Source organism: Artibeus jamaicensis, unplaced genomic scaffold, assembly GCF_021234435.1.
Source record: "Artibeus jamaicensis isolate MK-2021 breed Jamaican fruit bat unplaced genomic scaffold, CSHL_Jam_final contig_65, whole genome shotgun sequence".
NCBI lineage: Eukaryota > Metazoa > Chordata > Mammalia > Chiroptera > Phyllostomidae > Artibeus > Artibeus jamaicensis.
In genome coordinates, this window is record NW_026521913.1 from 2479750 (window position 1) to 2503528 (window position 23779).

At 42.7% G+C, this 23779-nt stretch overlaps 1 protein-coding gene across 1 annotated transcript in view; it reads left to right on the forward strand.

Moving 5' to 3' along the window:
* The window catches only part of SLC24A3 (solute carrier family 24 member 3), a 606708-nt gene that overhangs the window by 65251 nt on the left and 517678 nt on the right, over positions 1-23779 (forward strand). The window contains exon 2 of the mRNA XM_053670958.1: positions 19018-19146. Within this exon, the coding sequence (XP_053526933.1) occupies positions 19018-19146 (129 nt within the window). The remainder of the gene's footprint in view (positions 1-19017; positions 19147-23779) is intronic.

The following is a 23779-nucleotide window of genomic DNA, read 5'->3' on the forward strand; positions in this document are numbered from 1 at the left end:
GGGCTAGAAAGGCTAAGGTTTTTCAAGGAGGAGGAGGGGACTCTTGGAGAGGGCTCTGGCCCCCCCGGTTGTCCCAGGCTTCTCAAGGGTGATCATGACTCTGGACTCAAGCCAGCCTTCCTGGGTTCAGTTGATTGCTGTGCTGCTTCCTAGCTCTGTGCCCTTGAGTAAGTCACTTAACCTTTTTGTGCCAAACTCTTTTCAGCTTTAAATGGAAATAATAATAAAAATGATGATAGTATCTCCCACACAGAGTTGTGAGAATTAAAGCTACTGTATGTAAACCTCTTAGGAGACTATCTGGTGATTAATAAGTGCCACAGAATTGTTTGCTATTATTATTATTACTATACTCTATACAGAAGAAAAGATGCATCTTCCCTTTCACATACAAAGTAAATGCCTTTGATTTACTGGGTGGCAGTCCACATGGCAACATTATTTACAAGGGATGGATGCTCAGTGACTCTCATTTACTCAACAGGCCTCTTCTCCCCAGGTGTATCTGCATTTCCTTTCATGAGCACCCTGTAGGGTAGGAAACGTATGTGTTATCCGTCCATTAAGGGATCTCGGGAAAGTTGAGTGGCTTATTCATGGTTACCCCTAAGTTACACTTTTGTTGCCTTTCAGCAGCTGCTGCTGTTGGAAGTTAGGGTGTCTAGAGGGCAGAGAAGTGCTTTCTTTAGGGTGATCATGGCTGGGTGCCCTACCCCTTGTTCCACTGAGCCTGTGCCTTGGTTAAAAACAGAATGATGGCCAACCAGATTTAGAGTGTTTTGAGAGAGAAGAGAGGACTTCCATGGATGTCTAATTAGACACTGGGTTTTCATCTGCATCCTACTTTCTATGTGGCCCAGAGTATGGGTGAAGAGGAAGTGTGGTGCTGTCAGATGGGCCCAGGTACACTTGGATTTGAGCTCAGATGTAGCCACTGACTGGCATGTGACCTTGGGTAAGTAACTGTCCTACTAGGGCTTTATCTATCTTCCTAAAGGGTTATGACTAGATCTGCACTAATATTGAGTCATGAGTCACATGTGACCACTGAACAATGAAGTGTGGCTGATTCAACTGAGATGTGTAAAATACAATGACCTTTGAATACAAAAAAGAATGTTAAATAGTTCTTTAATAATTTCTATCCCCACAATAGGATATTATTCAGTAATTAAAAGAAATGAAGTACAGATGTGTGCTACAACATGGATGAACCTTGAAAACATCATGCTAAGTCAGAGAAGCCAGTCACCAAAGACTACATGGTGTATAATTACATTATATGTAATGTCCAGAGTAGGCAGGTCTATAATGACAGAAAATAGATTAGTTGTTGTCTAGAGCTGGGCAAGGGGATAATGGAGAGTGACTGCTAATGGGTGCAAGGTATCTTTTGGGGTGATGAAAATATTCTAAAATTTGATTATGACGACGGTTGCACAACTCTGTAAACATAATAAAAACCATTTAATTGTATACTTTAAATGGGTGCATTTTACAATATGTAAGTTATATTTCAGTAAAGGTGATAAAATAGTTTTTATATGTATTATATGGTGAAATGATAATATTTTGGAATACCAGGTTAGGTAAAATATATTATGAAAATTAATTTCACCTGTTGCATTTTATTTTTTAATACATCTGTGAGAAAATGTGAAATTGCATGAGTGGGTCACAGTGTATTTTTTTGGGGATCACACTGTGTTGTACACTCTTGAACAACCTTCCTGGTTCCAAAATTATATTCTTCCATGAAATGATCCTAGGTTTGAACTTCTGATGACTCATTTGGTTCCCTGGCTAAAGCCCAACTTGAAATAAAGTTGATTCAAGTCTTTTTTTAATCCATTGGCAAAAATAGGTTTTAAAAGAGAAATCTTGGAAGGAGGCACAGAGTCACATAAGGTGAGCCTGACAGTGAGGTCTGTCACTTTCTCCTGCCCCCATGAGCCACCCACATCCATCTGTAATCATGGACAAGGCTGTTTTTAAAAATTTACAGTCTAAGCCTAAACAGTGGTTTTCTCAATCCATCCTCCTCTTGGAGGGTTGACTGGAGGACTCCTGCTGCCCAGGGGAATAGTCTGTAAATCCCTGGTTGGCAAAAGGGCTTCACAGGAGCCTGGCTGAGGTTTTATGCCTTGATTTCTCCTGTCCTTATGGCCCAGCTCAAGGCCACCAGAGTGTCTCTTATTTCCTGGAAGGCTTACTGTCAAAACATAAACCTTGGCACCCAATCTCACCTCCCATGAAGGCTGAAGATGATCTTGGGAAGTGTCTTTTTTACTTTAGTTTTCCAGGAATTATCCATGGAATACCCATTATGTTTCCTGCTTTCTACAGGGTGCTATGTGGGATAATTTAGAAGTCCAAGTTATAGGACTTTGTGAAGAGACCTACCTCCTGCAAGAAATAGGATGTATCAGTGTACATTAAAAACAACAACAGCACAAAAATCCTGGTTATGGTTTGCATTTCCACTGTAAGGTGGGTCTTTGTCCTCTGCTGGAAGAGTCGCTGAGCCCAGGGCCACAAGCCCTTGTCTGCCTCTGCATCCTTTAGCAGATGATCTTAGGTAGGCCCCTGTTCAGAAGGTTGTTCTGAAACTATTTTATCTCTCTTTTTACCTGTTTTCACTTAAACAATGTGTGCGAGTGTTCACCACTTGAGAGGCTCAGCTGCCAGCTCCTGGGGACTGGCTCCATGTCCCACCTGCTCCCACCAGCTGTCATCCTTAATCCCAGAGGCTGTTTCCTGTGCTGAGTTCTCACCCATTTCAAGGTTTGGTCAAGGGCACCAGGAAGTGAGAGCTTTCTGTAACAGCCATTTTTAACATTTCTCCAAGGAAAATGGCAAAAGCAAACTTCTTTAGTTCTCCAGCTTCTTCTGAACTAATAATTATATTCACAGAGAAAGAGTAATAGAAATAGTACTGCTAAGGAAGATGTAAGATTAACTACTTTCCTACCTGTTTTCCACTAAGTATGAGCTTTCCAAAGATCTCCAGAGAAGAGTTAGCAGGCGCGGAGTGTACATCGGGTGAAAAAGCACAAAAGATGGAATGCTCGACTGAGGCCATATCTTCAGAAATCAGAGTGGTTTGTGGGACACTAAGCAAATCCCATTGAGGTCCCATCTCATCCTAGCAATAATTCACCAAAGATATGTGACATTTCACTAGAAATTTTTCATTTTAATATTAGTGCCAGGATAGGGTCTGCTTCACAATTAAATTAGAGTCACGTACCTTTTCCAATAATAGTGCTATCTGGAGGAGGGACTGAAAATAGAACTGCTCAAAGGTACTTTGCCTCTGAGCCAAGTTATTTCACGTATCTCCCAGGAGCTGTTTCCCTGATATGGCTTTGCTACTGAGGAGAAGCCCTCCAAACCCTCCCGATGAAGAGGTAAGTCAGACTGTGGTTCTGGAAGAAGAAATGAGTGTGCAGCTTGAGAGACAATGAGGTGCTAGGATATCCTGCCTCCAACACTTGATATCTCAGGAGTGAAGGCTTCATAAGTTGGTTCTGGAAGGAGCTGTGTCCACCCACCAGACACCACCAGGATATTCTCTTCTCCACAACTGGTGTTTGTAATGCACTTGGCTGCTGTGTTGGTACCAACCCAGGCCTTTCAGGCACAGTAGATATATTCTCAGAAGGGAAGCACTGCTGAGTGGCAGCACCCCACCATGTTTTGGAAGTAGCAGAGGTATTGTGACCACAGAGTGGCCATGGAGACAGCACCATCTGGAATTTCTCTTTGTACACATGGGCCTTGGCCACATTTCAATATCTTTATATCATTTTCATATTATAAGGGGGATATTATTAATATTCATGTACTTCTGGGACCTTCTGCAACATTATTACTCTGACCATTTATATGAAAATGTTCAACCAGACAGAAACATGGAAAGAAGTGTATGGTGAACACTCAGATACCTACCACCTAAATTCTACCATTAACATTTTGCTAAAATTGCAACTTTCTTTGCTGCAATAAAATTTCTTTATGATTTTCCCACTCATTTTCCTTTTGAAAACCAGCCCCATCCTTTCTGTGCTTCAGATGGAAACATGGAAGAAATATTAGGCAAAACACCATGTTTATGTAGCTGAGGTGAGAATTCCAATGAGTTTAGGGCAGATAAAGGTAAAGGAAAGATTCCCAGAGTGGGAATGAGAAGGTGGGGTGCCAGGCCAGGCTGTACTGCTGAAAAGCTTGTGTACCTGGGGGGATCATGTGCATTCATGCCAGGAAAGTCCTATGCCTGCAGTCTAGTCCAAGGTAGGGACTAGACAGACACATAGGTGGGGGCAAGTGGCTGGACTAGATTCTGAGGTCTTAGTTTCTCATTTGGGGAGTGCAGATAACAGCCATCTCACAGGGCTATTGTAAGATTAAGTAAGATATTGATATACAATGCAAGTGCCCCAAATGATGCCTGGCATGGGGTGGGCATACATACATAGGGTGGAACATAGTATGATTACAAGTACATACATACATCTTATACAGTGGCCAGCACCTATTGCTCAGTGTTGATTTACATTGCTGAAGGTACATTCCTATATTGCATTCCTACAATATTCCTATATTGTATTTAGGAATAATAATAGTAGCAAAAGCAGTCATAATTGTAAAGTTTAGACCTGAACTAAAGACAAAAGAATCAGAGTTAAAATTTCTCACTTCACAACCTGAGCATCCTCTATATGCATTTGTGGAGAGAGCTGTTATGTTTGTCTCTATAGCTGAGAATTTTCTGGCTATTGATTCCCATAAAAAATTGAGGCCGTGAGAGCTCTATCCTCAGTCACCCTTTGGAGAAAGCCTATGGGGCATTGTCACCATAGGCTCACTTGTTGTGTTGTACACAGTAACTGGAGCTCGGCCCTCCTGAGTTAGGTGACAGCCTCCGACATGCATGGAGGTATGATCCTCTCCTCTTACTTAGTGACTTTCTGTTTACCATCTGGCAGTGGTGACAGCTCACACCTGCCATTAGACAGGATGGGATCAGCTCAAGTCATAGATGTAGTGTTTATAGCTAGAAACAAAATCAGGATAGCCCTGGAAGCAGGAGATGGTGAGGAAAGGCTCTCTACAGCACTTTGGGAGCCACCAGCCCCTATGAGGCTCATCACTGCTTCAGGCTCCAGGTAAATCAGATGACAGCATTCACAACACCTCTTTTGAATTCACTGAACTTTTTTTCTTTTAAAATATTTTATTGTTTATGCTATTACAGTTGTGCCACCTTTTCCCTTCACTTCCTTCCACCCAGCTCGCCCCCCCATTTCCATAATCAGTCACTTCAGTGTTGCCCAAGTCAATGGGTGCTTCGTTTTCACTGAACTTTTCTGAGGCAAGGAATTTTCTTGGAGAGATGGAAATTTATATCAGGGACTCCTCATCTTTTCCCAGATTCCTTGTCTACTGCTGTTTGAGCTGAGGGACACTGGAGCTAGCTGTTCAACTACTACGATGGGGGACAACAGGATGAGTAAGACTGTGCCAGGTGCCATCAGTCATGCTACAGAGTGATGGTGATTTGACCTGATGGATAGTGGATCCCTGAGAAGAGGGATGGGGACACTGTGATGAGCTTTCACTACCTGTATTAAAAAGTTTGTGTCCAGGTAGGCTAATATGTGGAACCATTTATACTCCTAAAGAGTCAGCTTTAGGAAGGAGTTTATGCAGTAGTAGGGTCACATAGGTTATAAAGTTGCACAGCAATAGTTTAAACAAAAATTTGATGTATCTCATTACAATACTTATGTCTTCTTAACAAAGGGTTTCATTTGATATATCAGTCATGGCACTTCATGCTATCAAAAATTAAAGAAACATTTCAAAATGCCTAAGGCATCGGGGGATTTATTGGAGGGTATTTTTGCAGGTAGTCTCATGTGATGAATGGGCCAGAGATGTCATCAGGGACCTGGTTCCCTTCTGTCCTTTTCTTCCTATCCTTATGTGAGCTTCATTGCAAGGCCACCTTCCTCCATGGTGGCAAAATGGTTGCAGGGGTTTCAGGCATCACCTCGTCACACAGAAGGAGAGGGAGAGATGACATCAGCAGCTCTCTCTAGAGAGACAGACGCTTTCCTTCCCAGAAATTGCAAGCAAACCTCTGCTAATATCTCACTGATCTGGACGGGGCCACTTGCTACTTCTGAACCACTCCTTCTTGCCATGTTAAAATTATGGAAGCCCAGGACTTCCAGCCAAGATAGAGGCATAGGTAGATACACTTTGCTGCCTCCCACAACCAAAAGAAGAACAACAACTTTTTTTAAATTAATTTTATTTAGTTATTTTTCAAGTACAGTTTTTTGTCTATTTTTCCCATCCCAGCCTCCCCCACCCCTTGCTCCCCACCTCCCTCCCATTTCCACCCCCCTTAGTTCTCGTCCCTGTGTCCTTCCTATTTGTTCCTCTAAATCCCTCCCCCTTTTTCCCCTTAACTTCCCTTCCTTCTCCCCTCTGGTCACTATCCCCTTGTTCTCTATTTCAGTGTCTTTGTTTTTTTGTTTGTTTGTTTGTTTTGGGTTTTTTTTGTTTTTTTGAACAACAACAAATTTTAAAACAAAAAATAACCAGAACGACCAGAAAATTGAACTGTATGGAAGTTCAACAATCAGGGAGTTAAAGAAGAAACATTCATTCAGACTAGTGGGAGGGATGGAGATGGACAGCCAAGGAAGAGAGGACTGGGAGGGTGAGGTGGCATTTGGCAGAGTAGGTAGTCCCACATTTGTGTGCAGATAAATTGAGAGGAACAACTAAGGAGCAAAACAGACTGAGCAACCCAGGGTTCCAGTGTGGTGAAATAAAGCCTCAAAACCTCTGACTGTAAAACCCGTGTGCATTGTGGCAGTGGGAGAAACTCCCACCCTCATGGGAGAGAGTGTTGGAGAGACCCAGAGAGTCCTAGAATGTGCACACACCCACATATCTGGAAATTAGCACCAGAAGGGCCCAATTTGCTTGTGGGTGGTAGACGAAGTGACTGAAAGCTAGCTTAGATCCTAGCAAGAGGAATTGTTCCCTCTCAGATGCCCCCCTCACATATAGCACCCAGTGCAGTTACTCAGGTTGCTCTGCCCTGGCAAAAACCTACAGCTCTGCCCTTTACAATGTAACAAACACAAGGAGAAAAAAAACATATGGCCCAAATGAAAGAGCAAAGCTCCCAAAATAGAACTAAGCAATGAAGAGATAGCCAACTTATCTGATGCACAGTTCAAAACACTGATAATCTGGATGCTAACAGAAATGGTTGAGTGTGGTTGCAAAATAGAGGAAAAAGTGAGGGCTATGCAAAATTAAGTAAGTAAAAATATTCAGGGAATCAGTAGTAAAAGGAAGGAAGCCAGAACTCAAAACAATGATTTGAAGAAGGAAGAAATAAACATTCAACCAGAAAAGAATGAAGAAACAAGAATTCCAAAAAATGAGGAGAGGCTTAGGAACCTCTGGGACAACTTTAAACATTCCAACATTTGAATCATAGGAGTGCCAGAAGTAGAAGAGGAAGAGCAAGAAGTTGAAAACTTATTTGAAAACATAATGAAGAAAAACTTCCCCAATCTGGCCAAAAAATAGACTTCCAGGAAGTCCAGGAAGCTCAGAGAGCCCCAAAGAAGTTGGACCCCAGGAAGCACACACCAAAACACATCATAATTCCATTGCCAAAGATTCAAGATAAGGGGAGATTCTTAAAAGCAGCAAAAAAAAAAGAGACAGTTACCTACAAAGAAGTATCTCGTAAGAGATGCCAGAAATATCATCTGATTTCTCAAAAGGAACCCTACAGGCAAGGAGCTGTTGCAATAAAGTATTGAAAGTCATGAAAGGCAAGTACTTATATCCAAGATTACTCTATCCAGCAAAGCTATGATTTAGAATGGAAGGGCAGATAAAGTGCTCTCCAGATAAGGTCACATTAAAGGAGTTCATCATCATCAAGCCCTTATTATATGAAATGTTAAAGGGACCTTTTTAAGAAAAAGAAGATCAAAACTATGAACAGTAAAATGACAACAAACTCACAACTATCAACATCTGAACCTAAACAAAACCAAAAACACTAAGCCAACAACTAGAACAGGAACAGAATCCCAGAAATGGAGATCTCATGAATAGTCATCAGTGGGAAGGGGGATAGAGGAGAATGGAGGATAAAGGTACAGGGAATAAGAAGCATAAATGGTAGGTACAAAATAGATGGGGGATTAAGAATAGTATAAGAAATGGAGAAGTCAAAAAACTTATATGTACAACCCATATAAGTTGGGGGAACATGAACTAAGGTGGGGGGAATGCTGGTTTGAGGGGGGATGCAGGACAGAGGGGAATAAAGAGGAAAAATTCGACAACTGTAATAGCATAATTAATAAAATATATTTATAAGTAAATGAAATTATGGGGCCCAGCACTGCAAGAGTGGAAAGGATCTTGAGGAAAGGACCACAATATCTCTGATATCAACCATGAGGGACATTTACTTATCCCATCCACTATGTCTGTGACCCATCCATCCTTTCACTATCCACTCATTTTCCTGCTGTGAAACAACTTGTACATGATTCCAGAAGAGGTGGATATGCTACTTTGTTCCCAAAACCCTTACTGTACCATCACCACTTCTTAGTCTCTGTGTGTTTTCTTTCGTTGAACTTCTCTTCCTTGTTTCTTACCTCCTTAATTTTTACAAATGGAAGAGACCTTTCACTTTTCTTATTTTCTTTCTGGTTCCCTGTTAAAGGACTTAGCAACCTTGGCTGGTGGTGACTTTGATGGACAGGGTTAGGACTTCACTGGGGATTAGAGCAAAGGAGGTATTCTCTCAGGTGGTGGCTTCCAAGGTCATTTGAGCATCAGCCTTTCCCTGTCTTCCCTTTCCTGCTGGTGGATCTGTGAGTTTGGATTGAAACCTGAGAAAGCATGGATCCTGAAGCTCAGCTATGTTCCCACATGGGTCTCACATGATTCTTACCAACTGGAGTAGTTTTGCTTTAAGACCTGCCTGGGGAGACTTCTAAGTCAGAGCAAGGCTACTTTTCCTCTTTGTCTAGGAGGGCTTGGGGATTATGACCCTTCCCTCTCTCTTCCACCAGTACCACTGGCTATCTTCCTTCCTCCCAAAGAAGGATGCCAAAAGAGAACAAAAATCAGGCAAGCCCAGCTTCTTTTTTGTCTCATCAGAATATGGGATCACCTTTACCTTAAGGCCATTACCATTTTTTCTGTTTCCATTGCCCCTGCAGTGTTTTGACAGAATTTGTTTTTTTTGACTGGGATTTTGATCTTGGAACAGGGATATTCTATTCATGTGACTAGACCAGTTCTTAGTGCAGTCACAACCCACATGTGGCTATTTAAATTTACATTAATTAAAATGGTAAAATTAAATATCAGATTTCCCATTTGGGGCTAGCCACATTTAAAGTAGCCACATTTGGCCATTGGCTACCATATTGGACAGAGGCCATCTTGGACATTCCTATCACTGCAGAAAGTCCTTTTCAATGGCACAGATATAGATGTATCACAGTAGTATTTGGGGTTTTCTGCCTTTTAAAATGTGGGAAGTTGTCTTGGGGATCACTGCAGTAGTTCCTATGTCTCCCTTTGATCCCCCAAAGTTCCTTGACAGGTTGAATGTTGGGTCCAATGCCTGAAGAAAAAGCTCCACAGAGCATGACAAGTAGAATTTAAACTAGCTGCCCCTGTGTAAAAGGTGATTTCAGTTTTGGAGCCAGGATCCACATTATATCCATTGGGTTGTGGTTATACATATTGCTATCTAACCTTCTTTACCTGTGTTCTGTCCATGTTCTGTTCCTATTTCCGTGTTCTGCTCATGCTTGTTACCTCTTGAAAACTGTGTTTGCTGTGAGGCCCATTGCATAGCCATCAGCACAGGTTTTTGGAACTGAATGGCTGCCTGCCTTTGAATGCAGGTGGGATAATAGGAGCAATTAGGGTGTTGGCTGATATGATACCCCTGCTGTCTGAGAAATATGGTTTATTTCATTCCCCTTCATTAGGTGCAGATACTTTAGTGTTTGCTCCTGAGTTCTGAATAATAATCAGTGAGACCTAATGGACACTTTAAGTGGGGTTAACTGTAGGTCTGAAGAGTTACAGCACAAAGAGAAGAAAGCTTCCCTTACTTTCATCCTCTTTTTACTACTAGAAGGAACCTACAACAGGCCAGATCGTCATCCTCATTACTTCCAGAGGCATTTATTCCATTGTGGCTACTGCACAATGCATTGCCTTGGACACATGCAGGTTCCTTTCTGAAACAACCTGGTTGGGGTACACATTTTAGACCCTTTTGTTTATTTGTGCCTTCAGTGAAAAATGTGTAGTGGAGACTTTTAGAGTGTTGTTTGGATGGACCAGCACTGGCATCTACTGGGAACTTGTTAGAAACACCAAATGTCATAGGCCTACTTATGAGAATCCATATTTTAGTAAGGTACCTGGGGCAATAGGCATGCACATGAAAGTTGAGAAGAAATCCCACATTGAACATCGTGTGTGTGAGAGAGACGGAGACAGAGAGAGGAAAGAGGGGTGTTGATTGATTGATGGAGAGAGAATCCAGAGGAGAGGAAAGGGGCCCTTTTCCTCTTGCTTTCTTCTTGATGAGGCTGGTCCAGGAGTGACTTTCAGGACAAGGCCTGAGCTCTGAGCAACTACAGGTTGTGAAATCTGGGAAAAGGCAAAAGGTAAAGAGGTTGCAAGTGAGCCTTGCTGATGTAGCAAAGGGCAGAGGAAGCACCAACAAGAACTGGGGCTACCTCGAACCCTGACTTGTTTCTAGATCAAGAGGAAGATAGGCTCTGAGGAGGGGAGTATACCCTGGGGTCAGCTTCTGGGCCCTTAGAACAAGCCCATTTGCTTTATTTGGTGGGGCAATGAAGAAAGATGGAGCCATTTTGACAAGAAAGAGCTCTGAAACAGGTTGTTGGGACCTGATCTTCTTAAGCCATTCTAAAAAATTTGGAAAGGGAGCCATTGAGGTACATACATGAGGAAGTATCTCACAGTGGCCAGACAGCACTGTGGAAGCTAAGCACCATCTCTGAAAAGGGCTATGTGGTTCTCAGTGAGGGGTCTTTCTGGTGCCTGGGGATGTTGAGGAGTCCATGCATTTTGGACTTCATGATGGAGAGATCAAACTAAACACTGTCCTGGGAACTTTGAAGGCCCACAGTGTCAGTGAACAAATGCAGTGGGCCTGAGGTGGGCCCTGAATTCTGCGTTTCTGACAGGCTTCCAGGTGATGCTGATGTTTGGTCAAGGGACCACCCTTTGAATAGAAAGGTTGTAATGCAAACAGTGTGGGCCAGGAACTCAGAACACCTGGATTCTGATTCAGGTTTACCACTAAAATTCCTGGGCCTATTATTTAAACTTAACCCCCTGCCAAGAGGTATGACCCCTGTAGGATGATGTTTAATCACCTGGGGATCTTCCATGGAGATTCAGCTATTTCCCTGGGGATCTCCTGATTACTTCACAGTTACATCCAGTTTATGGCTTTAGTGCAAGAGTGTCAAACTCATTTTCACCCAGGGCCATATCAGCTTCAAGGTTACCTTCAAAGGGCTTAATGTAATTTCAGGGCTGTATAAATATAACTACTCCTTAACTAGGAGCAAGGAGCTCAGAACTGCTGCCAGGTAGAAACAAGGAGCTGGACCAGCTAAAACAAGGTGGAGGGCTGGATTTGGCTCACGGGCCTTATGTTTGCCACCTGTGCTCTAGTAAAACACTATGACACCATGGCTCTAGAGCATCCACAGAGTTTCAGGCCAGGAAAACACGATGAAGAGGAAAACACAAATGGGCTGGGTCTTCTTGGAACTTACAATCTGGTAGAAGGTGGGGAGGGCTCATATAAGGAGAGTCAGTTTGTGTTATTCCATGTGTGATATGTGCTCCTTCTCTTGAAGTTTGTGATCTGGGAGCTCCTGGGGAGTCTGGGAAGGCTGCCTGGAGGAAGAAGCCAAAAATCTATGTGGATCCCCCTACTTTTTCTTCAGTATCACAACTAGGCCTGCCTTGTTTTGCCCAATAACCATGGCAAGATTTGCATTTGGGACCAGTTGGGACTCTTGGCTCATGCTTTTGGGTTGGCAGCTGTGGGCACTCCCTTGTTCTCCAGGACAGTCTTGGAGGGGCTTGCCCAGCCTCTGGGGACTGTGTCAGGAGGGAAGGCAGCAGCAGCAGCAGGGACTTGGTGGTAGGGGCATAGTCAGGTAGTAGAACTTCTCTTTCTCCTCCACAGTTGGGTGTACAGAGACTGGTAATGGGGCCATTGTCTCTGGATGCAGGACACCATGAACACCACATGTGTGTGGTCCCCATCCTCCCTTTCTCCATGTGTGTCCCTACTCTCTCCACACCCCTCCTCCCAGCAACAGCAGGCAGGGGTCATTTCCTGGACCAGGTAGCTTCCCTCTGTGTATCCTTCCAGCAGGACTGGCCCTAGGGATCTCAAGACCCGAGTGTGCCCCATGCAGATTAAGGCTACACCAGACCTGAGATCTGCATTTTTAATCAGCTCCAGGGTGCTGCTAAGAGACACTGAGCAAGAGACTTTTGGAGGACAGGGCAGCAGCAGAAGGAAGTGCCACTGCAGTGGGGCACGTGGCTCTGGCTTAGGGTTACTTGTCCCTCTTCTCTGAGTCAGGAGAGGCCCATCTGAGGGACTGAAGAACCTCAACTTTTATTTTATTTTTTAAGAATCTCTTTTTTAAAAAGATTTATTATTATTATTTATTTATCTTTAGAGGGGGAAGGAAGGAGAGAGGGAGAGAAATATCAGTGTATGGTTGCCTCTCATGTGTCCCCTTCCAGGAACTGGCCTGCAACTCAGGCATGTGCCCTGACTGGGAATCAAACCACGACCCTCTGGTTTGCAGGCCCGCACTCAATCCACTGAGCTACGCCAGCCAGGACAAACCTCAACTTTTAACAGGCGTTTCCTTTGAACACCAAGATGTATGCTTTGACACTTGGATAATGTTTAAATTCAGCATGAAAGCTGCTTGCTGTGGTTGCCATCCCTGAGTTGGAGTGCATGAGAGGGAGAACTTGGCCTAGCCCAGTGGGGTCTCAGAGTCAATTCCTCACTATTGAACAGGGTGTACAAACAGCTAGAGAGAGGAGAAAATTAAAATGGGGCCCATGGCCCCTGCAGCTATAAGTTCTCTGGATCTGCCCTTCTCTGACTTTCTGGAGCTTTGAGGGGGTGAAGGGGAACCCGTGCACAGACCATTTAGCCTCTGGCTTCCTCCTTTCCTGGTGGGTTTGGAAAGCTTGCATGCAGCCTGCACAGTTTGTGCTCCTTTTCAAGGACCAAGAGCAATGCAGAGGGGCAGGGATGCTCTTGTTTCAGCTGGAAAATATATGTGAAAGTGCATATACAGAAAGCCAGTACCTCCCTTGCTCCCCATTTTCACCCACTTGTAGGGAGAACCACCAGGCTGAGAACCACCTTCATGATACTCTAGGGTGTGATCAGGAAGGGGAATGTTGGAAGAATGGTGCAGGGGAGGCAGATTCGCTTATGCTCATTCACTGAGTCTGCAGAAGGCTTGACCCCTGACCCCAGGGTGATGGTCAGGGTGCGCAGTGGAGACAGCTGTGTAAACCACAGGGCAGGGTATTTATAGCCTTGGTGTGCTGAGTCGGCCTCAGAGCCAAAGTTAGTCACTGCTGTCACTGGCTCTTGTCTTTTGTGGTGTTAAGTGTGTTGCATTAGGCATTACAAGACTTAGATTTCTCATCTGCAAATGGGGGAGGGGGAACGGAGGCTGTGGTGGGGGAGGCTTTTGCTCTGCCCCTCTGAGTTTCAGAGTTTTCATCCCAGGTTTTAAGAAGAAATACAGAATTCCAGTTTTCAGGGAGAGGAGAGTTAAGATAACCTCTCAAAGTCTGAGTTTCAGAGTGGCAGAGGTCTGCATCCCAGGTTTTAAGAAGAAATACAGAATTCCAGTTTTCAGGGAGAGGAGAGTTAAGATAACCTCTCAAAGTGAGCCTGCTGACCCCATGAAGGCACTTTCCCTGGGCTCCTAGAGCTCTGAGACAAGGTGGGACATGTATACATACCTCTGCTTTAGAGTCAGAACTGGGTTTGAGTCCCAGCTCAATCACTTAACCCCATCAGCAATACCAGTAAAATGTCCAAAAGTCCCTGGGAGAGAATGGAGTGGGCAGTTTGGGAAAGGCTGTTGGGCACAGACATCATAGGGCATATCATGCCCTATGATGACAACTGCAGCAAATCTGCCCATCGGCTGTCTGTCCACGGGTATGAAGAAGTGAATCCCTTCCTCAGAGAGTAGGCAAGCCCCACCTGTCTGCTGGACCTGGGACCTGTATTTGGGAAGGTAGAAGCTCTGTGGGACAAGAGTGTACAGAGGAGAAAGTGTGCTAGTCCTAGGGTGAGGGCTGGGACCTGGGTTGTTCAAGGAAATACATTCTTGGGGTCAGAAATCTTTGGGCTCTCCAAGCCCCAGTTATAGGGAGGAAGAAGAGAATTGGGCGTGAGGTAGGGGGTGGAGAATAAGAGAGAGAGAGAGAGAAAAAACAAGCAAATGAGAGAGAGAAAGTGGGAGTATGAGCAGGAGAGGGTGAGCACACAGCTCTGTAATGGAAACTTGGCACCCGGCCTCTACTTTCTTTCCTTCCTTAGTGCCTATGGCTTGAGTCTATGGTTCAGAACTTCCCCTTCCAGCAGGCACCAGGTGCCATCTCCACAGCCCACTTGTACCCCCACCCCTGCCCCCTCAGAGCCTGTAGCCATGCATACAAGTTACCTCAGCTCACCAGCTTGTGACATGGGACATGTGAGCCTGCTGTCTCCCTCTTCATGCCCCCACCCCCTCCCCTGACTAATTAGGCCAACACGCACTTCCAGGGCCTGGCAGATGAGGAGCCAAGAATGCAGTGGACAGAGGCCAAGTGTGTTTGTTGACATTGCTCAAGTATAGCTTTGTGGAACAGTCTCTGCCATAGCAGAAAAGTCCAGAGAAGCTGGAGATGATGAGAAGAGAGCACTGAAAAAACAAAGTGTGGCCATCTCTTTGAATCCTTTTTGTTCCTTCCATGCCATGGCTAATGGGACGAGTTTAGTTTCTAGGAAATCCACACTCAGTGGAGCATTATGCATCAAGTGGTATTTTAGAACCATTTTCTTTTTTTCTTTGTGATGTTTTACTGGGGTGATGCTCATGCCTCATGCTGTTCCTAGTAGTTTCTGAGAAAACATCTTTCTTGAAAATAAATCCAATGAGACTGTCTTCATCCCTAACCTATTATAAGGTGCAGGCTGCATTGTTGATCTGTCTTACCATAGCTGAATAATGCAACCAGAGGAATTCAGTCCTCTCCAGGATCTACCAGACCTAGGCTCAAATTCCATCCTGCCCCTTTCTGCTCCCTCTGTGATCTTGGTTGAGTCATATTTAAACTTTGTATTTCAGATTGGAACTAATAGTTCAAAATAATGATGTTGTATGATTAAACATAGTGAAGAAATGAAAACTTTTGGCACATAAATACACACTCAGTAAATGGAAGCCACGGCAAAATGATTAAATGGTAGTTGATGTGGCTGTGGATGGTTCTGATCTTAGGCAAATCCATTCTCACTTATTTACACTAAAGGTAAGTTGACCCCAGAACCAACTGCCTCTTCTTAGCTCATCAGGAATTTTGTGAGGACAAATGAAATGTGATACGGGATTGTCACATTTGTTTCTCAGTGGGAAGTGAATGCAGTGCTTTACTTTCCTCATTTTCATTTTCTCAGACTCTGATCTCTGCATTAGTGGTCAATGGTAAATACATTTTTGTTGACATAAGTTTGTAGATGTTGGAATCTAGAGGTGCTGCTTCAATAGTCTCTAATTCCTGAAGATATTGAATCATTATGTAAAAAAAAAACCAACTCTAATTTTCTGCTACAATAGCTGGCTTTATTTATACATCTCTTAATTGATATCAGCTTTTCTCTCACAATTACAGAACCATGGAAACTTGGCCTGGGAAAGAATTTTGGAAGTCATTGGAAGCGACACTTTTGCCTCTTTATAAATCTTTGCATTGCTGTGTTACAAAGCACTTTTCTTTGACCCAAATTATGAGAACAGCAGAATGGCCAGTCTGTTGGTCCATAGCATAACTCTATCTTTGAATATCACACAGCCTGGCAGATACCTTTGGTGCCCCCCCTGCCCACATCACTCTGTTCTTACCTATTCAGTGTACACTGGCACTGTTCAGCATTTAGCACCTGTATCTCATTGTCCAAGGCCTTTTTATGAGCACCAGAACCTCCCTTAAACATGTGGCAGGTTGTAAGTGCCAGGGAATTAGTGTCCCCTGGGAACAGCCTTCAACCAATGGCAGGCCAGGAGTAGTAGATAAATATCCAAGCTCCCTCACCTCTTGGGTGTCTGAGATGCATGTCTACATTGGCACCCATAGATCTCCAGAGGGGCCAAGCTATTGTTGATTCATTCTGGCAACTTGCTTAAAATGCACTCTATTAACTGGCTCCCTTTCCCTGTCCCATTTTTCTATTTCTGGATCACCCTCTCCTCTCACCCCATATAAACCACTTGTGCTTGAATCCTTGTCTGAGGGGCTGATTCTGCAGAAACCTGGCCTGAGACAAATGGGATGTCTTTCTCCACACTTTCATATTTTTTTACGATAGTATGGTCTTACATTCACATTTTAGGGCTGCTTGTTGGATTTTAAGGCCCTGATCTTATTGTTTCTTCATAAGTTTTTGAATTATTTTTCTCTGCTTGTCACCAGTCTTAATCATAAGAATTAACCATTCAGGTTAACCAGTCTACACAAATGCCTGCTTTATCCTTGAATTATATTCGGTATTATTTTAATAATTTTTGCTAAACTGATATGTGTGGTTACCACATAGGTGTTATATTTCAGAGTCTAAAGTTCTTGTTTATTATAATTAGGCTCCACAGTCATTTTTTTGGAAGAAAATACCTCTGGCCAGCATAGATGAGTTTTAATGAGCTATCCTGATAGCTTTATATCTGGGAGAGGTTTCTCTTTGACTTGAGGGAGATCTCAATGCCTGAATGGCTGACAATTTTTGTGTCCTGTTGGTTTAGGTGAATGTGCACAAGCATTGTACTTTTCAGAAACTGCTATGAGTCTCATTTTACCCATCCAAAAAGAGGGAAGAGTTATTTTTATGTGTGCTTACTGAACATCTACTCTGAGCCAGCAACCATTGGGTGATAGAGGAACAATAGTGGACCAAGTAGACAATGTTTGTACTCTACTTTCTTTCCCAAGTAATGTTATGAAGTTCAAAATCAATAATGAAGGTGAAATTATTTAGGAAAATGTAAATCACTATGGAATGGGTATGATGATCTTCAGCTTTTCATTGACCATTTCGGAATACCACATTGATGGAGCTGGATAGGGTGCACCCTCCAGCCTTTTGTGAAAGCCCCAGGGCTCATAAATAAGGCCCTTGTCTTATACTTAAATCCATTTTCTAAAAAAAAAATCCATTTTCTGACAACAGCAAGTCTGGACATTCAAGAGGTTGCCATTGTCTCATGTCATATCTTTGTTTTGTGCCAAGCTGCTAGAAAGAGTCATCTTTGCTTGTTTCCATCTTCCAGTGACCCCCTGACCTCCAGCTTTGTCATTCATTTGCCTTTGTCCTCCTTGATTTGCCCGTAGTCGCAAAGGCTATTTATTGGCCACTCTTTCTGTTTGGGATTCTCTGCTAACTTTCAGTGATACAATTTTCCTTGCTCTTTTTCTCCCTTTCATGATCCTTTGGTGAATTCTTTTATTCTACGTGAGTTCTGAAGGAATGTGAAGTTCTCCATGATTTCTTGTTCCATTCCCTTCACTTTTATTCCTTCCCCTCCTTCTCTGGAAGACCCCATTAATACATGTCTCATACTGTTCCCTGTTTGTTTATGACTGTCCTGATGCTCCCTGTCCCCTGAGGTGTCTGAACCCACATTTTCATAAGGAGCATACGCCCCTTTCAGTGCTCTATAGGCACTTCAAACTCAACATTTCCTTACCAGAGAACATACTGCACTCTCCCCTCATGTACTCTTCAGTCTCTGTTCTTTTTCCTGGCATTTCCTTTCCCACAGTCATCTCTGTTAGAGACTTCAGTACTGTCACATGCTTATCCCCTTCACATATTCTACTTTTCCTCATTCGTGCCTTCATCTCTTGTTTATGTAAATCTTGCTATGTGGCATTCAAGGCCTAGGCTATGGGATGTCAAAATGGTGTCTTAGTTCGGGTAACCCTCCAGAAGCATATCCTGATCAAGTGGTCAGTTGCAGGTAGGTTTTTGGGGAGATGGTTCAAGGAAATACTGGTAGAAGAGCAGATACTGGTGGAATGGAGCCAGTCATACTGACTTAGTGGATGAAACTGTGCCCATCTCTTTCTGAATTCATGTTCAGTGTGGCAATGTTAGTAGCTCGAAATAGACCATGATTGGACTATTTACACCACAGAAATTGGCCAATGGCTACAAATGAGGACTTTATCCCGGAGACAGTTGGTTGCTAAACATTTCCCAGCATGTTTTGTGGAGTGGGGAATTAAGACAGCGAAGGATAGCAGCCAATAAAGTGTGCTTTATCATGAGAGTTACACTCTAAATAACTACTCTGGAATCCCAGTCAAGAAAACTCTGGAATGCAGTTTAAAATACATACCTCAAAGTCATCCCACTGGAGCAGTGAGGTATTAATGAACTAATTCCCACTGGTTATTGGCTGAGAGCTGCTTCTGTTGGGCCCAGTAGGATCCAGAAGCCAGAAGTACAATGGTAAGGCCTAAGCGGGTATAGGCAGGGCTGAGTCCTTGGTGGTTCATTAAGATGATGGGCACCCAGATTGGTAAAGACTAATTAGTGATGTGTGGTTATTATCTTTTTCTTTTCAGACCTTGACTTCATGGATCTCATAGGGGAAGACAGACAGTGGACAATGGGGAGGAAGTTAATGCAGGTGAATGAAACCCTGACTTCAGAAGACACAGGACTTCGAAGCAGCAAGAACTGCACTGAACCAGGTAACTGACAGCTGCACTCTGGGCAGTGGCTGCTGTTTTCTCTGGTTATGGCTAGGAAAAAGCTGGATGCCATGGTTTTTTTCCCTTGGAATTTCTCTAAGCCAGAGAGGCTTTAGGACATTTAGGACAAGTATCTAAAAAACGCAAAGGTGGAGATCCCAGGGGACTATTCAGGTGTGTTTCTATCTCTGTATTCTTTTCCCACAGGAGCTTCAGAAAAGGTAATTCAAAGTTAAGAGAAATACGATGTTAGGGAGCCCAGTCATCACCTTAGGTATGGGAAAGAATGGAGTCAGATGATATGGTGATCAGAAACGATATGGTGATCAGGATGCTGGGTTCAGCTACACATGGAGCCAGCAGTGGTGGAGGGCTTCTGTTCCCTGTTATTGGAATTGTGTTTTAGGGAGGTGATATGATCTCTCTGTGAGTATCATTGCATGTTGTTACTAAGAAATGCCTCTTGCAGAATGACAAGTGTAGAACAATAAAGCACATTAGAAGTGATTACAAGAGAGGAAATGACTCAGTTTACAGGTAGAAAAGATGTCCAGGTTTTTAAAAATAGCACAAGCCCAGCACTTGCTGCTGGTGTTGGTAGGAGTGGGGGGGTGAGGGCCAGAGAAAGGGGGGACAGGAAAGGACACAGGAGGGCAATGGGAGGAATAAATGAGAGCTCATCACGTAAAAAATAAGTACCCAGGAGGCCCATTCTCAATTTCTTCATCTGTGGACACTGTTGATTTCTGGGGCCCTTGACTGAACCAAATTTTGTGGGGAAGATGGTCATGCCTGAACCAGGAAGGGTCTTGTTCAAATCCTAACATTAAGGGCCTGCCTGGAGCCTATCTTTAGGCTGTTTCGACCACACCAGACTGTTGTAACCATTCTGTTTTTTAATGTTTTTGATGTAAAATGTCTATTACTGTGCCAATATGAACATTCTATGGTGACTTAATTCAAATTAAATACAATTAAAAATTCAGATTCTCAGTTGCATTAGCCACACATCAAATATCTGAGAGCTGTGTGTGGCCCATGGGTCCCATAATGAATAGCACAGATCATAAGAGTATTTCCATTATCTCTTGGATAGGCTGGTCTAGAAGTTCTCTTCTCATTTGTCTTTGGACATGTCTCCTGTTTTTCTAGCTCAAGGATATAGAGTAGATGTGTAATCTGAGAGCCCCATCTCTAATCTGGGTCTTGGGAATCACACTCACCTAGGTTTGAATCCTAGCCTAGAAACTTGGAAGGTACGGGTTTTGGGCAAAACAGTCAGGTTCTCTAAGCCTCTGTTTGCTTCTCTGTAAAACTAAGTTTGCTGTGAGAATTGGTAATGAAGTAGTAAAGTACTAACAGCTTAGTGCTCTGTGTATAGTAGCTCCATAGTAGGAGCTCATTCATGAATTTCCCATTGTCTGTTTGGGCACCTATCCCTCCATTACAGGCAGGTCATGGAGCTACATTCTCCAGCCCCTCCTCGTGTGAATGGACCATAGAACACATCTGATTTAGTCAACAGCTAAGTTCCTCAGGTGGCCCAGGTCTGGGCAATCAGCTAGGTGCACAGAGAGGCTCAAGCACTATCTTCAAACACAGACAGGTTGGAAAATCTCACCATGGCAATGAGCATGGTACTTCTGAGGAATCCTTTGTTTCTATGAAAATGTGATAAGAATATTGCTGCAAACTCACATCACTACCAGTTGTCTTGATCCTCTTTCCAGACACTGTTGGAAGATTACTTCTTGGTGTTCACTGAACAGGCATTTTATGAAAACCATTGAGAACCAAAGCACTCATGACATCCTGATTTAGAATTAAATTTAATAGTATTCATTATAATATTATTTGTACACTTTGCAGAATTTTATCTGTGCACTTTGCAGTGTGTCTCCAGAAAAATATGTCATCTTTTGGTTTTAGTTGCTTGATATTTTAAGGAAGTGAAGTTTTCCTCAGAGTGCTTCTTTCAAATGAACTTTGGAAGAAGGAAGGTATTTAAAATGACAGCCTTTGTCATGGGCTTCAGTCTGAGATTACTGGAGTCTCTTTTGATAAAGAGCTTAGCTTCCTGTGTCTGCCTGGCTTAATTGGATCTAAGGTCTTTGAAGATGGAAAGATAGGCTGGGTCTGTGCAGGAGAACTGAGGACACACTGCCAGTCCACTGACCCTATGGGGATGTGCCAAGAGCATTCACTGAATCAGGTGTGTACTGGAATGGCTGTAAACATCAGAACCCACTGAATGTGAATTGAGGAGGGAAGCCAGAGATACCTACAGGAGCAACACTATGGAGCAAGTCCAAAAGATGAATGTAGCCCACGAACTAGAGCTAAAGTCCAGGTACAAATTGATAAGCAGGGAAGACTGGTTCAGAGTACAAGTCATGAACAAAGTACATGTTGGGATCCTACTGTTTTTTTAATGTAAACCATAACATCAGGGTCTGATAGTTTAAAATCACAGGGCTAGACATGACCTACCTACAAAGCATGAAAGGTCCAACCTTCTCATCTTTTACATGAAAAAAGAAAGGTCCAGAGGGAATAAACAACCTATCCAAGCACTTGGCATAAAGTGCTTGTCAGAAACTGAGTAAGGCCCCAACTACCATACACAGGTACTCAATGTATATTGATAATTAGGTGGAAAAATCTGACATTTGCATGATCTACACAGTAACACTTTCCTGTATAAATATAATGCAGGCTACAAATATAATTTTAAGTGTTCTAGTAGCTTCATTTAAAAAGTAAAAAGAAACAGGTGAAATTAATTTTAACAATATATTTTATTTAACCAAATATATCCACAATATTAGGAATGACAAATTTCAGTCACCTAGTGTTTTATCTCTAGGTTTTGACCTAGAAAGAACTAAGGTTTATTTTTTAAAATGTCTTAAAAATCTATGTTTTATTGTACTAGCTCATATCACTTTTACTAACTTCCCTCTGCACTTCTAATTTCCATAATGATTCAAATAATAGCTGTTGACATTCTTAACTGGAACAAGTTAGATATTCATTGTGATCTGCTCTTCAATTTGTATCAAATTATTTACTGAACTATTTTAAGTCCTTCAGATTGGGGAGTAACACATCTGAACCTCATATGAAGTTTTGATCTGTGGGTGGCTGTGTTGTGATCTGTGGTGCATGGGCTTGGGAGCCTTCCATTTCAAGGTTTTCTCATACTCACACCTGGTTTCCAAGGTTGCTGTGCTTCTCTGCTTTAAGAGGAAAGAGCTTGGAGGATTTTAAGCCACTGAGTTTTATGGACTCAACTCTCACTCTTGCTCACATTCCACTGGCCAGGGCTCAATCAATGACAACTTCTAACTTCAGGGGAGGTTGGGACAGGTCTTTTAGCAGAATGCCCCGGAAGAAGGGAAGGCAGGTTTGGTGAACAGCTACAATATATCCCTCCAAATTTGTTCCTTTCTTAGAAAAATGAGTGTTTGCTTTATACTTATTACAAGAGCATTATACTCCCTCTATAGAAAAACTGTACCCCAAATTTACATCTTCTGAGACTGGCTTAGCTCTTGGCTCAACCTTCATGATGTTCATCTGATCAAGATGGTGCAATTCATTTTTCTTTTCACTTTGGAAGGGTCACAAGTGATGTAGAAATTGTCCCAGGTATTCTCCTTTGCAGGGGAATTGCACCTTATATTTTTTGTAAATATAAGAAGCCTAGGAAAATAATGAATGCTTGAGTGAAGGTGAAGTCATTGGCAATAATGTGGGAAGAGCTTGTGTTCCAGAGAAAATACTAGATCTCAGTTCTATCACTTTCCACCTGTATGATGTGGGTTAGGATCCTAAATTCTTTGACCCTAATTTCCACCATCTGTAAAGTGCTGATTAAAGGTGCCTACTTCCCAGAGTTGTGGTAATCATGAAGTGAAGTAGATTTTGTGAAAGAGCTGGACTCTCAATTATAGTCTGTGCTTCATAACCAGAAATATAATGGGTACACTGATGGCAGTCATTTACAGGAACTCTACCACTCAGGCACATTAGAACATTGTGGGTTATGAAGATTCTCTTAAGGATGGATAGGTTATTTTGTGTACCTCAGCAACAATGCAGCATTCTTACAGCTGTTTGAAGGGGACATACTCTGGGATTAACTAGGAGGCATCTGACTAATACTGTTTTCTGGCCTAAGAGGCCACTATATAGACAAACAGGATGAAATAGGGAGTACAGGATTTTCTATATCACATTGAGAAGAGATTCTCTACTTCACATGAAAGTCTTAAAATTCAGGAGAAAGGGCAAGACCATATTAATTTCTTCTGGTTCAACATTCCTTTAGGACTTTTTAACTTAGGCATTCTTTAAAACCCAGTTATTTAAAAGCAGCTTAGGTAGTCTAACCCAGTGAATAGTGCCCAGAATCTTCCTGAAATATAGATATAGGATCATAAGTTCTGGTCTTAGATGCTTCTGTAGGCCTGCTTATTTGCAAAGAACTTGAGACATTTCAAAGCATTTTCATATCCATTAGTTCATTGGAACATATTTGGCCCTTGGAATAAAAATACCTGTAACTCAGGAATAACTATATTATTGATAGAAAGTTAGACTGAGACCAAGGCGAGCTGAGTTAAAGAAC